The sequence below is a fragment of the Ascaphus truei genome, chromosome 2 (assembly GCF_040206685.1).
Source record: "Ascaphus truei isolate aAscTru1 chromosome 2, aAscTru1.hap1, whole genome shotgun sequence".
NCBI classification, from domain to species: Eukaryota; Metazoa; Chordata; class Amphibia; order Anura; family Ascaphidae; genus Ascaphus; species Ascaphus truei.
Genome location: NC_134484.1, coordinates 143,687,465 through 143,702,724, shown reverse-complemented (window position 1 = coordinate 143,702,724; position 15,260 = coordinate 143,687,465). Strand labels below are relative to the sequence as shown.

At 40.6% G+C, this 15,260-nt stretch overlaps 1 protein-coding gene across 3 annotated transcripts in view; it reads left to right on the top strand.

Annotated features, from left to right (window-relative positions):
* Window positions 1-12,831, top strand: part of PPP4R1 (protein phosphatase 4 regulatory subunit 1) — a 50,600-nt gene extending 37,769 nt beyond the window's left edge. For 2 of the 3 annotated variants that reach the window (XM_075585369.1, XM_075585367.1), the window contains exons 12-20: window positions 1,102-1,280; window positions 1,923-2,018; window positions 2,107-2,292; window positions 3,309-3,470; window positions 4,084-4,184; window positions 5,455-5,575; window positions 6,173-6,307; window positions 9,983-10,124; window positions 11,726-12,831. In XM_075585369.1, the coding sequence (XP_075441484.1) occupies window positions 1,102-1,280; window positions 1,923-2,018; window positions 2,107-2,292; window positions 3,309-3,470; window positions 4,084-4,184; window positions 5,455-5,575; window positions 6,173-6,307; window positions 9,983-10,124; window positions 11,726-11,889 (1,286 nt within the window). In that variant the 3' untranslated portion in view covers window positions 11,890-12,831. The remainder of the gene's footprint in view (window positions 1-1,101; window positions 1,281-1,922; window positions 2,019-2,106; window positions 2,293-3,308; window positions 3,471-4,083; window positions 4,185-5,454; window positions 5,576-6,172; window positions 6,308-9,982; window positions 10,125-11,725) is intronic. The other variant, XM_075585368.1, reaches the window with a different exon arrangement.
* The last annotated feature ends 2,429 nt before the right edge of the window (window positions 12,832-15,260 follow it).

Here is a 15,260-nt window from a genome sequence, read left to right as displayed (position 1 = left end):
TAAGGATAAACCACATCCAAAGATAGACTAAAAAAGAAGCACACCCTCCAAGGTTAAAAAAAATAAAGGATCAGTATCTCACTGGATAAGACAAAAATAGTAAAAAAAAGGTTGTATCCATACAATAATGTAAGAGGTAAGCAGATATGTCTCACATCAAATGAATGTATCAAGAGGTGCCACAGTGTAAAAGTACTAGTCCTTAAAAGTAATAGGCTACTAAGGAAAACTTTCCCAAACAGTAGAGAAGTTTGGTTGTATAATAGTCCAAACAAGGAACCACAATTGGGCGGAAAAATATCCCTCCATGATGAAGTCACCACGTTCGACTAAACGCTTCAGGATACATGACTGTTTCTAGCAACTAGGTTTCATTATCACGTATCTATGGCGAGTTGCTACAGTGAAGATACGCACACAGACAGTGCACGGCTACTTTACAGCACTGGGACATTTCAATCAGCGGTCAGGCTTCCCTATGCTCTCCGGACGGTTTACTACTCGGCTGAGTCGATCAGCAGTCAGGGTTCCCGGCTTCTGAGGTTCTGAGTCCTACCCCCATGTGATTGAGACCTGGTGAGGTTGGTACACACGAACGAGGAGACAATGTGCTGGTGGCACACAGTGCGTACACAGAGACTCTTTGAGCAATTTTTATTTTTACCATCGGTTTCCCCAATTGTGGTTCCATGTTTGGACTATTATACAACCAAACTTCTCTACTGTTTGGGAAAGTTTTCCTTTGTAGCCTATTACTTTTAAGGACTAGTACTTTACGCTGTGGCACCTCTTGATACATTGATCTGATGTGTGACTTATCTGTTTACGTGTTGCTTTCTTACATTATTGTATGTATACAATCTCTCTTTACTATTTTTGTCTTATCTGGTGAGATACTTGTCTTTTTTAATATTTATTATTATTATTATATATTTTTATTTTTTTTAAGATGGTGGAAGATTACAGATGCCCATTAAACATTTATTATATATTCAAGTGCAACTATTCCCATCCCGCAGTGCTGACTTGTAATGCCTGCACTGTCAATATTACACCCTTGAGCAGCATTACCAACTCCCTAACATGTTCCTTTTCTTGTAGCACAAGTTGATGTCCTCACTGCAGCCCTCAAAGCATCCAGCCTAGAAACTCAGGAACAAACCAAACCCTTTCACTTGAACCGGGAGATCAGCTACCGCAACGACCTGATCGAGGGAGGGCGAATAAACTGCAAGCTCTCTCGCGATTACTCGGCACCTCTCATCAGTGATTCTATCGAGGTAACATGACTGCTCCATGCTGTTTCACGTGTTACACAGCTACTTATTTCATTTGGACACAGGATATCTGAGAGAACTGAAATGTAGTAAAAGATAATATTCGCAATGGATAGATGTATAATAGTAGATTAACATAGACTTGTTATTTTCATGAACATTTTATCTTTACATTGTGATGCCAAGAACGATTTCATTTTTTGTTCCTCAATATTAACTTTTTAAATTGGTTTAATGGGCAGCCCCACTTAGGTCTGTTTATTTGCAAATTAACTTTGCATTTTAAAAAAAAAATTGTCATGGTCATCTACTATATTGTTGCATCCCACAACATTTTTCCCTTGGAAAGGTAAAGCAATCTATTTTACTGCTTTCTTAAATGACCATTACATTTCACAATAGCTGCGTGATAATTTGGCCCTGGTCACAAGTTTTGTTTTGCTTGCAGTCTCCGGCCCCTCTGGCAGAGAAGAATTGTATGCGTTTTCTTTCTTAACTTACCATAGACATCTAAATTGCAAATGTATATAACATTCACATCGGAAATTACAGTATCTTGTGGCATTTAATGCATCACAATGTTAAATCATTTTGGTTTGCATGTTTCCGGCAACATTTAATTGAGTGTCATTTGCTTTTACACAGTGTATGCAGTCCACGCTGCGTTATATCCATAATGACTCTGACTTGAGCACCAATAGTAGCTTTAGCCCTGAAGAGGAGAAAAAATCCAAGGTGCAGGTATGTGTTTTTCTCATTGGAGTTCAGGATGATTGCCATTAAGAATGCATTTGTATCATGAGCCTTGTGTGTTTTTGTGTTCTCCCAGGATGTCGTACCTCAGGCCTTATTGGATCAGTATTTATCCATGACTGATCCATCCCGTGCACAGACTGTTGACACAGAGATTGCCAAGCATTGTGCATATAGCATCCCAGGGGTGGCTCTCACACTGGGGAGGGAGAACTGGCACTGCCTCAGGGACACTTACGAGACGCTCGCAGCAGACATGCAGGTATGTGAAAGAGACCTTTTTTTCCCCCGCCTGTCGTCATTCTGCTTGCGGATGAAGTAAAACAATGGTTTCTTTGGCATTGCGTTTCTAGAACAAGCATAGAGTCTTAAAAGGTAGATAGTTAAAGAAAGAGTCCTAGCAATATCCCGTGAGCAGATTTGTAACTTTTTTTTAATTAATTTGGTTTGGGAAATTTAAAGGGGCGACATTGGGGTGAATTTGGTTTGAATGAAATCTTTGGCTCCTTGTTACATTAGGCAAGTCCCCTTTTATCTTTCTGTGGTTCAAACCCCAAAGTTAAAGGCGCAATCCACTCTAACCTCTGAGGGGTCCTCCAGAGCTGAACAACACTATTTTCAGCACGACCCCATGTTTTAAAGATACTTGTGAAGTAACAAGTGTTTCCTCCTGATTTGTAAAGGGAATTTAAATGACCATGCAATAGGAATCCACAACCAATGATGTTGCAGCTTCCTATTGGCCTGATATTTTTCAGCCTTTTTGTTCCCTCGGTAACTTCACTGGTAATTATCACAGGAAATCAGGGGTGGGGGTGGGAGAGGGGCGAGTTGTTTCCGTGTAAATGTTGCTGTCAGCACTTCTTGGGAAGCCCTATTGATATTTGTATTATGTTACCAGGATGTGTTCCATTGTATGGACATACTGCACAAAGTGATACTGTATAATCAGATTGCTAATTAATCATTCAACATTAATAAAGTAAATGCATCACTGGGAACTAAAGTGCTCTCTGGTGTGTGGCAGATTGCAACATGCACGTGTGAATGTGCTGGCTGTTTTTGTGAAATTCTTGTGGATATAGTGTGTGTGTGAGATGGGACTAGTGACACTTATCTGAATGTGGTAACGTACTGCACCATTCATTTAAAATGATCACTGAAAACATTACAAGTAGAGAAACCCTTAAAGTAATGAATTGTGCTCAGTGGTTTCTTTATAGTCTGAAAGCTCCTAATGCTCTGTCCAACTTGCTATTGCTGCTGTGTTTATTGCAGTGGAAAGTCCGAAGAACGCTGGCTTTTTCAATTCACGAGCTCGCATTGATCCTGGGAGATTCCCTGACGGCCGCTGACTTGTTGCCAATCTTTAATGGTTTTCTGAAAGATCTGGATGAAGTTCGGATAGGCGTGCTAAAACATTTGTATGACTTTCTAAAGGTAAGTGTGTGTATCTGTGTCTGTGTGAGATCCTGGTTCACAAATGATCACCACTCACTAATTGGTGGTAACTGCCATACACATGTTGAATTAGTCCAGCTGTAACTACGCCTAAATAGAAAAATGGGGGGACTGTTTCATCATCTTTGTGGAGACATTCGTTGCGATTGCTTGGCGTTAAATGCTAAATGTGTGTTTTAATTATCCAACTAGATGGGTGTATATATTCTGAACATCTTCCTTATCTTCCTTATCTGCTATTGATCATTAAGAAACGTTTGCTTCGGTAAATTATGTCACAACATCCGCCTTTATCATTGCAGCTTTGTAATGTTTGCAGCATGCTTTGTATAGTTGGATAAAGGCTTCTAACGCGAGTGCTGTGTGTTGTATATTCCATGATGGGTTTGCTACAGTTTGCCTATTGAGCTTCCGATTTTAAATGGTTTGAGACCTATCTTCATTCTAGTGAAAATGGTTAGAGAAGCTGTTGGATTTCTGAATTATTTTCTCATTGGTACAATTCTGTATGTTGCTAAATAGGTGTACCTGTTAATGTAGCTTTGTGAAGCTTTGCTATCACTGTGTAACATTCTGCTTTGTGTTCTTCCAGCTTCTACAAAATGACAAGAGGAGGGAGTATCTTTACCAGCTGCAAGAGTTCATGGTGACCGATAACTGCAGGAACTGGCGTTTCCGAGCAGAGCTAGCGGAGTATGTATTTAGTACACGAATGTTGCCACAGTTAAACTTTTTATATTTTTCAACTTCGGATGGCCCCTGGAAAAACAATACAATTTGTTAGTGCAAATAATAGGCAATCGCTCGCATAAAACGGTCTCCAGTGTAACAGTGTTCTACTAGAAGCCGGTAACCTGTTCAGTGTTTACATTACAGTAACACACTAGATGCCAAAAATCTGTTTGCTTCCTCTGTATGTCTGGGGGAACAAAACAAAAAAACTACCATCGTTTTGAAAGCTTCTATAATTGATGCTGCATAGGCATGTCGTTGGCATCAAGAAATGCCTGCACTGCCAGGCAGACTCTGGCAACTAGAGGAGCAGATCATACCGCAGCCTCAAAAGCATTTCACTCTAGAACTGCTCCAGAATTTCACTTCCTCAGTACGAGCGATGTTAGGCAGGGCTGTCGGTAAAGCAGTCTACTTTCTGGCACTGTAATGAAAGTAATAATGCATAAGCGGTTCATAAACTTCTCTCATTTGTCATATGTTTATTTTTTCACATATTTAGTCTAAATGAAAAATGGAACAAATCGCTTATTCTTTACAATACCATATTATGGCCACCAGACTGCTTACAGCATTAGCTACTTTAGGACACATGTACCCAACTCTGAGACATAATCATTGAAGCCACTGCCGGCTAGGTTCAGCCCAAGGTTGCCGCTGACTTCAGATGCACCTCTAGAGACAAGTGGATGATTAGGCGGAGTTGCACCTTTTACAAATTAGAAACCTTTTAATTGCTTAAATCTGATGTCCCTACAGGGGTGAGAAAATGTCCTACTGACTGCACTCACTGAGGAAATGTGGAAAGGGACCATATGAGTCCAAGAGATAGCAGTGTCCCTCCCACTGTGGGTGGATACAGTCTAGATAAACTACTGACTCAAAAAACACCTGAGGAGATCCACAAAGGACCATAAAATGAAAACACCCCTTTAGGATCAAATTTGTACATAAAGACATGTTTTTTCCTACTTGCACCCTGACTATTTGAATATCTATACATATGTTTCATCATTGACTTAAGTATTGGGTTGAGTGGTGGGGTCACCATATTTGCTTAAATCTGATGTCTAAATGAATAATGTTGCACTGTTTTTGTTATATTTTCTGAGTGATAAATTAGAGGTGTTTACTTTAAAACATATGTCCTGTCACTCTATAAATGTCATTAGTATTGGTTGAATGCACTGATTGTAAGTTTTCTGCCGCATATTTGTGTTCCTTCCTTTAGGCAGCTGATTCTGCTTCTTGAACTGTATAGTGCCAGAGATATTTATGACTACTTGCTGCCAATGACTCTAAATCTGTGCGGAGACAAAGTATCCTCTGTTCGCTGGATTTCCTACAAACTGGTGAGGCAGCAGTAATTGTGTATAACCAATTGACATCAGTCTTTACGTCCGTTTCATTTTGATGCTTGTTTTTGGCATCGTTTTAGCACTGTCTGTATTTTAACAGATGTTGATTTGCAATAAAACTCAGTGCACCATATCTATGAAGTATTTCAAACTGAAACGTTTCCCCCCCCCCCCCCCCAAATAATGCAAATGATGTAATTTTTGGTGTCACTTTGCATCAATTTTGCTCCACTTGCATCAGTGACTTAGAAGCAGGTAAGGGAGGAGTTGCTTAGTGCAATAGACTGCATCTATAAATGGTGCGGGTTTGCATCAATTACAAATGCCAGGGTGGAGGTGGTGCTAAGAGCTCAGCATTAGAAGAACTTGATTTTTAATTCTCATGCACATTGAAGCAAAACAAATTGCTCTGTATTACAGAGCAGATTACATACACTGGTTTGGTTCACCAGAATATCCTTCAATGTGGCTATCCATCTGTGTTTGCACCATATTCTTTGTAGTACACATCTCCATTTTTTTTCTTGTATGATGGCATTGTCTTTCTCTTGGTGCCTAACAATGTGTCAAACTGTCTCACGGAACATGCAGGTGAGTGAGATGGCGAAGAAGTTGTACCATGCTCCCACGCCATCACTAGTATTGGACCTTCTGAATGAGCTGGTGGAGCGGTTCTGTCGGAGCCAGAAGTGGTCTGCACGTCAAACATTTGTGTTCATCTGTCAGGTGAGTCAAGACCTCTGTTCTTTCCCACTTTCAGCAAGCTCACACTGCATTTCTGGCCCCTCGGGCACTGAAGGGGTAAAATGTTGAGTTTGCTTTTAATATGATCTGATGACTTTCAATATATGGTGTGCTGTGAGGAGCATATGATTGTATTGAACCTTGTAAAATTGTAATAGCTACGTAAATGCAATTGAAGCATTGAAGTGTCACTTTACAGTTTACTTTATTTTTAATTGAGCAATCACAATCTCTGCATGTAAACAGATGCCTCCTATAATCTCGCTATCCCCAATTAAGGTTAATGTGAGCCGCTCCTAAGGATCCAGCATGAGTCAGTCCTTCACTTATAAATGGCATTTGCGTATTAATGCCTCCATGCTTTAAAACTGCATTCAAAGCTCACTTTGTGGATGGGAGATAAGCTCAGGAGAATGCACGTGTCTGGTGTCGTCTAGCTTTGCTCAACACATGCTTTTCTCCAGACACTTTCCTCCTGGGTAATGATTATGCTTTACAGCTCTGTGTTTTACACGGGGCAGTTCTTGTGCCCTCCAAGTGTGGTTATAGGACTTCCGGAGGAAAAGCAGACATCTTTGCCATGTGCCGTGTCAACACAAATAGTAGATCCATGTTCCTGAGAAAATAGCAATAGAAATGTTCTCATATTTCTCTCTCTCTTTCTCTCTCTTTCTCTCTCTTCTCCCACCCCCCGCACACATTTTTTTCCTCCATTTTAAAATATAAATGCTTGTTTGTTACTTAAACCCAATAATAGTCCTATCATAGTAGGTTTTGTTGCTCCTTGACAAAGCGCCCTAGCGGCGTGAAACGCGTAGATGGGGCATTTTGGACATTGCTGCCCGTTCTGTTTTATAGCAATAAAAGCCTATTTTTCATCTGACCCACCGGGTATTTTTCAATTTGGATCATTGCCGTGTTGCTGCTGCTCCAGATACCTTCCCCCTCCCCCCGTAACTTCTCCATTTTACAACAGGTATCAAACAAGTGGAGGTGTGTGTCTGCCGGTCTCTGCGTGTAATATTCTAGTGCTGCGTGTTGTGCAAATCCATGTGGAAAAGAGCCCTTTTTGCTCTGATATGCAGGTTCTCGTATTCTGTAAGCTCTTCTCGCATGTGCAAACCTTGCGAGAGAGGGTTTTTTCTTTTTAATGCAGTTTCATTCCGCCTCTGAAAATCTGGGTGGTATGACCAGAAAGCATTCATATCATATGCTGCAAATGACAGGCCCCATAGTCTCCTAAATCACAGGTGCACTTATTTAAAAGCATATATTTTAATTGGTTGCCTATTTAAACCCCCAAGCAAACACTTCCACTCTGGCAAAATGGATTAATTCATGTTGTGGTGTTGTATGCTGCGAGTCATGCCATCCAATTGCAGGGCAAGGCAGGAGAGAGGAAAGACAGAGGGAGCAGGATAGGGGTAGGATACTGAGGGAGGATAGGGACAGACAGAGTCAGAGGAGTGCAGAGGCTACAGTGATTTAGGCCCAGAACCACCTTACAGAGGCTCACAGACCAGGAAGTGGTGAGCAGGTACAGGTTGAGCTCAGAAGCTTAATATAGTGTAATGCGTCGCCTTGCTTCATTATGGTAACTGTACATAGAACCAAAACAAAGTAGAATCTGAGTGTGTTGGCTCTTAACAGCCAATAGTCAGTATTGTAATAGATGTGATTTGTAATAGAGAATATGGATCATCGTTAGATTTGATTCTGCGAATTATGACCATGTCAAACCATGCGTTTTGACATGAACAAACTCGCAGCTACTAGAATATTCCTGTGTCTCTCTCTAGTAGCGTAGTGGTCCCCTTTAATAAAGTGTGTATGTGTCCTTAAGCAGTGGATTATATTAACTGGACCTGCATGCCTGCTACTCATTTATCCTGTTTGTTTAAGGGCAATCAATGCAATAAACAGTTTGCATTAGAAAATCTATTTCATGCAAATGAGCATTATCTGACATGGAAATTTGTGTTTTACAGACTACGTAATGCTCCAGAAATACGCTGACTAGTGCATACGAGAGAATAGTTAACGTGCAGCCAGGCGTTAGAACACAGCAATTATTTTGTTAATCAGGCTTTCTTCTCTGCATCATTGGATTTCCCTACCACATTCACAGTGGCCCAGACTCCTTAAGCCACTCTCTACTGCTGTGGGCTTGTATAATATTGCTCAGAATAGTTCAGACATGAATAAAGCAGCTTTACTAGCACTATTATTATTAACGGATCTATTTGTCACTTGATGTGCATATTTTTATTTTAAAACGCTGTCTGTATTATTGTAAAAGACTCATTACGTCTCCCCTCTGAAATCATTTTGCACGCTGTGCTGGCACCTGGATTGGGTCAGGTCTGACTGGCTCTCCGTTGGTAAGCAACACGTACGTTCCTAGACATGCTCATTTGTAGAAAACTGGGAGTGAGGAGGTCAGAGCTGCTATAGAAAGCTTCAGAGTGAAAGAAGAGGAAAGTGTTATTGCCTGTAGATTTAAGTGTAAGTTTTACACAACCCCACCACTATAAGAAATAACCGCTTTATTGCCACATTTTTTTTATTCTTTTAATTTATAAAAGGAAGTATACTTTTTCTGTATATTTGCTTTCTTGACTGTATATATATCACGGAAATACAGTGAATGCCACAGAAAATAGGATTAAAGCAGCAGTCCATGATAGCCTGTTGGGGGAAAAGGAGCCCACCTTTTTAAATTGGTACTGTTCCTGGCAAAATGCTTTCCCCCCCTGCATTGCTTGGTAAACTGTGTATGGCCTGTGTCTGTGCTAGTTTATACAGTATATATTTCCGTTTACATGGCTCAGAATGAAGTACGATCAGAACTATTCTTACACCAGCACCAAAAAAAGCGTCGGCCCCACTTTTTGCCTTACAATGGTGCAGATTAATGCATGGAAGCCTCTGGACCCAAAGTGTGGCCTAGTCTACGAACATGCCAGTCATTTCTTTTAACCTACTGGCAGCATCAAAAGGTGTCCATCTCTCTGTTTCCCAGAAGGTGACCCCTCTTTCCGGAGACTTGGTGTGCTGCAGCACTGTATTCAATTATGCCTTTGGACTAATAACTTGTAAAGTGGCACAGATTGCTGGTTTAAAGAATCTGTGTTCTGTCCTCGGGTGAACATACTTGTAGGTGTTGCTAGCCCCTCTGGCAATGAAAAGGTTAAGATATCGGACTTCTGCTTTACGGTTGAACAAGTCGGCCATTATTTTTATTTCTTTATTGACTTTCTATCTTGACTTTCTTCTCCATTTAAAGGTCTGTGCACTGCATTCCTGAAACTAGTATTTAATATTATCCATGAAAACTGCCTGGCATAATGAAAGCAGAACCTTAAAACACTTAATCAAGAAAGGAGGCTCTAATTTGTATGCAAAGGGAAAATATGCATTGTACCTTTTTTTGCACCTTTGCAAAACAGTTCTTTGCAATGGATGATGGGCAACTCTCTTGTAGCAAAAGTAATCATCTGAAGAAGTATGCCTCATTACACTTACAATTGTTTTTTTATACTTTTTATAGGTCTTGTAGTATTTGGAGATGGTAAAAAGATCGACGCTGATCTGCCATATTGGGTGAAGTGCTTATGTCTGTTATATTTTCTCAGTTTCTTTTCTTTACCTTGTTAGGCAATTATTGAAGAGGACTGCCTTCCAATGGACCTGTTTACTATCAACTTGATGCCTCATCTACTGCATTTAGCATCTGACAAGGTCCCAAATGTCAGAGTCCTCCTTGCAAAGACTTTAAAACAAACACTTCTAGAGAAAGGTGGGTGTCATTGTTGAAGTTGTATTGTGAGATTCTTCACAGGTTGCAACTTCATAGCAGTGATGATCTATGGAGATTGCAGTTTATAGAACATGTAACATGCGTTGTCCGAAATATTATTGAATGATATAGCTCTTTACACTGCGCTGAAAGCAGTTCTGTCAATATTAACCATTGCACAGTTCAAGTAGCCATAATGATGCAGGTATACTTTAGATGTTTTGCAGGCTGTTCTTTCTTTTAACACTGTCAACAAACTCCTCATGATATTTTATAAAGATAATGCTGTCTCTGGTGACATCCGGTGGGAAGCAGGACACGTCACTGTTTATACATTCTCATGCAATGTTCAATCCCAGGCAAGATTTTAATTGAACCCCTTCCCAGTGAAAGACAGGCTGCAGAGAGAGTATTCCCTTAATAAAAAATAACTCTGTATTAATTGCAGCCATTGTACACCGAATTAGGCAAACACGGTTGTTTTCCAGCAGACTCTGTATCCCAGCGACCTTATCATATGGTATATAAAGATGCTTCCTGTTCAGCTGCTCAGTTTTAAGATTGGTTTCTTAGAAACTGATTGAGTAGCCAGTGCAGCCTGCAATATTGTAAATTTGTTTTCGTTCTTCAGCAGAATAAGAGGCTTTGTGGGTTGCTCCATATGAGGATGCAGGGTAGAACTTGCTTTCAAAGAACTACAATGAGCAGCTGCAAAATAGCATTTCCAATATAAAATAACAATCACACCTTCTTTGAATATTAACTGAGCAGTAACACGTATTGTTAATAAATGTAATTGCTGATGGTTGTTGAAAAAACGTAATACGTAGTAACGTATTAGTTTCTGGCTTTGGAAGAAGAAGAAAAAACTGACGGAAAACTGTAACCACAAAAGTCACGTGATTAAAACAGTTTGCTTATCAATTTTGTTCAAATCTTGAGTTTCTGCTTAACACGTGCAGGTTTCAGAGATTACATTACATAATTGAGACTATGCCCTGTTTGTATCCATCATTGTACATTAAAATATGGGCCATATGTAAACACGGCCATACGTAGTTTGGGTAAATACATTCATTAAAGATTAAGAACTTTTAATTTTAGGAAGGCAAGATACATTTTTGTACTTCAAATCTGTTACTTGAAATGCAATAGGGATGCACCTTCCTGTACGGAAACTGGAAAACCCCACAAACCAATCAATCCCTATGCACTTCATGAGTTCACATGCCAAGCGTGTGGTGTAGTTGGAGATAAACAAGATATGAGGATTAAGAAAAGAAGCACACAATCCTCTTTTATGGTGTTACTCCCTTTATCAAACGAGGGATACCTAAAACTGATTTGTATGCGGTTTCTTCTCTAACTTCATATAATGCATAGAGTAGATGGTGTTGTATATATTAAGAATTCAAAACAACCAGCTCATATCTGCAGATGTGCATTTTTCCTGGTAACATAATTGCCTCCGCATCAATTTTGAGATTTCCCAGCTCCTTTTAGTTGACCAAAATGACGTGAACATTGTGTATTTTTGATCATTAAAGCGGATTGTATATTTTATGGGTTGTCTTCTCTTTTCCCTTCCATCGCTGTCTCAGAGTACTTTCTGACCTCTGCAAACTCTCACCAGGAGGCGGTGGAGCAGACCATTATGGCTCTACAGATGGATTATGACAGCGACGTCAAATACTTTGCCAGTATACACCCCGCTAGCACCAAACTTGCTGATGATGCCATGAGCACAGCCTCTTCCACCTACTAACCTGCTTCCCTTTCCAAGAAAGGTCTCCTTGAACTCTAACACAAGACGGCATTGTCCTTTTCTTTTCCTTTTTATTAGTTTTTTTTTCTCCTAATCTACATTAGGAGGGAAGGGTAAACATGAACTCTCAGAGGATTGCCACCAAAGCCTTAAATCTTCTGTCTTCCTGAGATGTCAAGAAACTTGAATTGGCGGACGAGTAACTTAAATGTGAGAGCAAATAGTTTTTTGTTTTTTCCCTTTTGGCCAACACTTCATGGTTTAGCTTCCCAACTCCTTCACTGCTGGAGCTGGTACCGAATGGTTTGCAGATGTGGGGTCATATTTACCAAGCGGTGCTATGCCATAAAACACCTTCTATCACCAGAACACCCCTTCCGAATGGGCCGTAGTGTCTTCCAGCACTGCACTGCTTTATAAATATCAGCAGAAGCCTTGTTCCAAACCATTGCAGAAAACGTCCAGTATTCGTTGCAAAGGGGTTTTTATTCAAACAGACGTATACTTTGTCACTTTCTTAACGTGTGAATAGTTTTTTTTCTTTTTTGGGATGCGTGTAAATTGAGAAAAGAGGATAGGGAGTAGAACTGGGTTTTTTGTTTTTCTCTTAAGGGCTCAGTGCTAACACTACACTAGAAACTGATTTTAATCCTTAAATGCAGCATATTGCTGTACTTATTGGCAGGCAACATTGCTGTAAAAGTACCTCTGTCCTAATTTTGTTTTCATGCTGGTCATGACCTGAAGGAAATGTATTAGTTCATGTACTTCAAGTCAGGTATTTTTAACTTGAACATGGTCAGCTCAGAGGTGCATCACGTGCGATCTTCATGTACATATCTGCCTGCGCTCCTAGGAGGGCAGCAGTCTTTAATCATGTTTAAAGCTCTGTTGTAATACAAGTTTCTGCTTGTCCGAATAAAATTTAATATTAAGTTTCAATAGATATCTTTTTCTTTCTGTTCCTCGTGGTATGTGTGACGATAGGGGTAGCTGGCCTCACATAATAAAGGTGAAGCCCGGCTAGCTACCCCTAAAACCATTTGGCCGCCTATGTGCGCTCATAGGGCGGGTACAAATTGTGTGTTATGACCCCTTACTGTGTGATTGGGGAGAGGGATATTCATGGGCGGGGGGAGAGGGAGGGAGAGAGAGAGAGAGACTGTGAGAGAGAGAGAGAGAGACTGTGTCACCAGGCTCACTAATAAAGGTTAAGTCCATTTGATTACCTCTTTTCCATGTGTTGGGGTTCAAGAGTGTCAGCTCTTGGACCTAACTATTGTAAAAGCATTACCTGTAATTATGCGACAAAGAGTTTTTACCTTTCCAGGGATGCCAACAAGCAGGGATTGCTGTGGTATGAGTTTCAAGGGGGGGCGGTTTGCGGAGAAAGTGTTGTCCACTTGAAGAAATTAGGTAACAACCACAGGAATGGGGGTTTCAGGCCTCTTTAAGGACAGGGGTCCTTGGAGTTTTTCATTAGCATCATCCCATTGGCAAGGAATTATCTTCCTCCTATCAGAGCCTGCCATGTAAGGTGGGAAAATCCTATGGCCAGCCCAGGTAACTGAGCACTGCTACTTGGTAGCACCGCTGAGTAAAAAGGGGCCACTCGTTTTGGGGGGGGACAGTCTGGAGTTTGGTCCCAAGGTGTGAAATATCCAGGATGAGGAACAGGATCTGCTACTCAGAAACATCCCTGTTAAGACACACTTTAAGACTCTGGGGCTTTTCATTTCCCACACGTCCCTAGACCCATATGCATTGCCTCAACAGGGGGCCTTTGAAGCTGGAGAGGAAAATGCCCCCAGCTCATGTATGCATAACATTTGTTGCTTAATGCATTCACTTACAAAGGCAGACAGGAAAAAGTTTACTGTCCTGTCTTTTAAAATTGCACACAGTAATACACTTTAATAAAAATATATGTTCCACTTGTCTTAGTTATGTTTAATATGTGTGCTTGTGGGGTTGCACACCAAAAATAAGGGTGCTGGCTCACTCCATTCCCGAGTTAGTCGTCTTAATAGAATGGCTCCTGTTATTCAGCACTGCAGGCAGAGACTAGCCTGCAAAAAGGGGACAACAATGCATAGAAGGAAAATATGTGTGGTGCACCTAAAGTTAACCCCTTCAGTCCCAATGTGAATTAGGGTTAATCAGCTGAGCATACTGCCTTTATTAATGTGCTGATTAATCCTATTTTTGCCACACCCAGTTACTGTACAGGTAACCCAGAAACTGCTTGGAGGTTCTGGGAGTACTCCAACCATCTATAAGGTGGTGAGGGGGCTTGTAAAGTCCAGTCCTAAGTCTATTTTATAGTGTGTGGGGAATATGGCAAGTAAGAAATAAAGTGCAGTTTTTTTTATTCCCCATACCAGCAAGACTTAGGATATTTTTTAAGTGTATATTTTATTAAATTGTGTGTTTTAAAACAAATATGTTTGTGCACAGAAATGAGCTGGGACTTTCAGAACCAATGCTCAGACAGGCTACAATTGGGCTACCAATTGGTGCTAGTAGGTCTGGCAGGACATCTGGAGATGAAAGCCCCAGAGGATGTCTGAGGTATCAAGACCACTTGGACAGGAGGGAATGCTCTTTGCATTTCCATTTGCGCCATCAGACTTAGTGGAGCCGACAATGGGTTAGCAGTGGTGAAATGCTGCTTTTGGGCACATTTCCCATTGACTGATTCATATTTCTCCACTCGTTTTTATCAAGCTAGCTCAACATGCCCCTTGCTGCTGACATCAGCCAGATGATCCCTACTCTGAGTGGCTGCAGAGAAATTTCTCATGCTTTGAATTGGGCTATAGTATTTTTTTAATGAAACTCAGAAGTATTAAAAAACCCTATGCCCATCAGATAGTTAGTTCTCCAGTTTTCTTAAGATTCTAAGTTTCCAGTTTCAAGCCTCCAGCAAGAAAGGGCTGCTTCAGCGAAAGCTGCCTGAAATATTTTCTGTCCTGTTATTGCAACTGTTATCAGGGTTAGGATTCCCTGCACCTAGGAGAGTCTAGGTTGTTACCCCAATTCCCAAGTAGGTGTCTTTTTGCTGTAGTTTATGTATCATTGTGTGTGCCTTTTCTTGTGAATAAATGTACCATTTATTTCATTAACTTGTTTTGCTCAATGCATGATTTTGGCAAAAAGGTGTAAATTGCCTGATCTCCCATACCGGTATGTTAATTAAACAAAGACAGTCGGCACTTCCATAAACAGAAATGTATGGGTAGGTGTAAGTCCCATAAAATAAATACAAGACAACGATACCGTGTTGATTCCATGAAATCAGGAGACCGCACTCAATGTTGAAGCAGGTAAAGTATATATTGATGACAAGGCACAAAATTCCAATGTTTCGG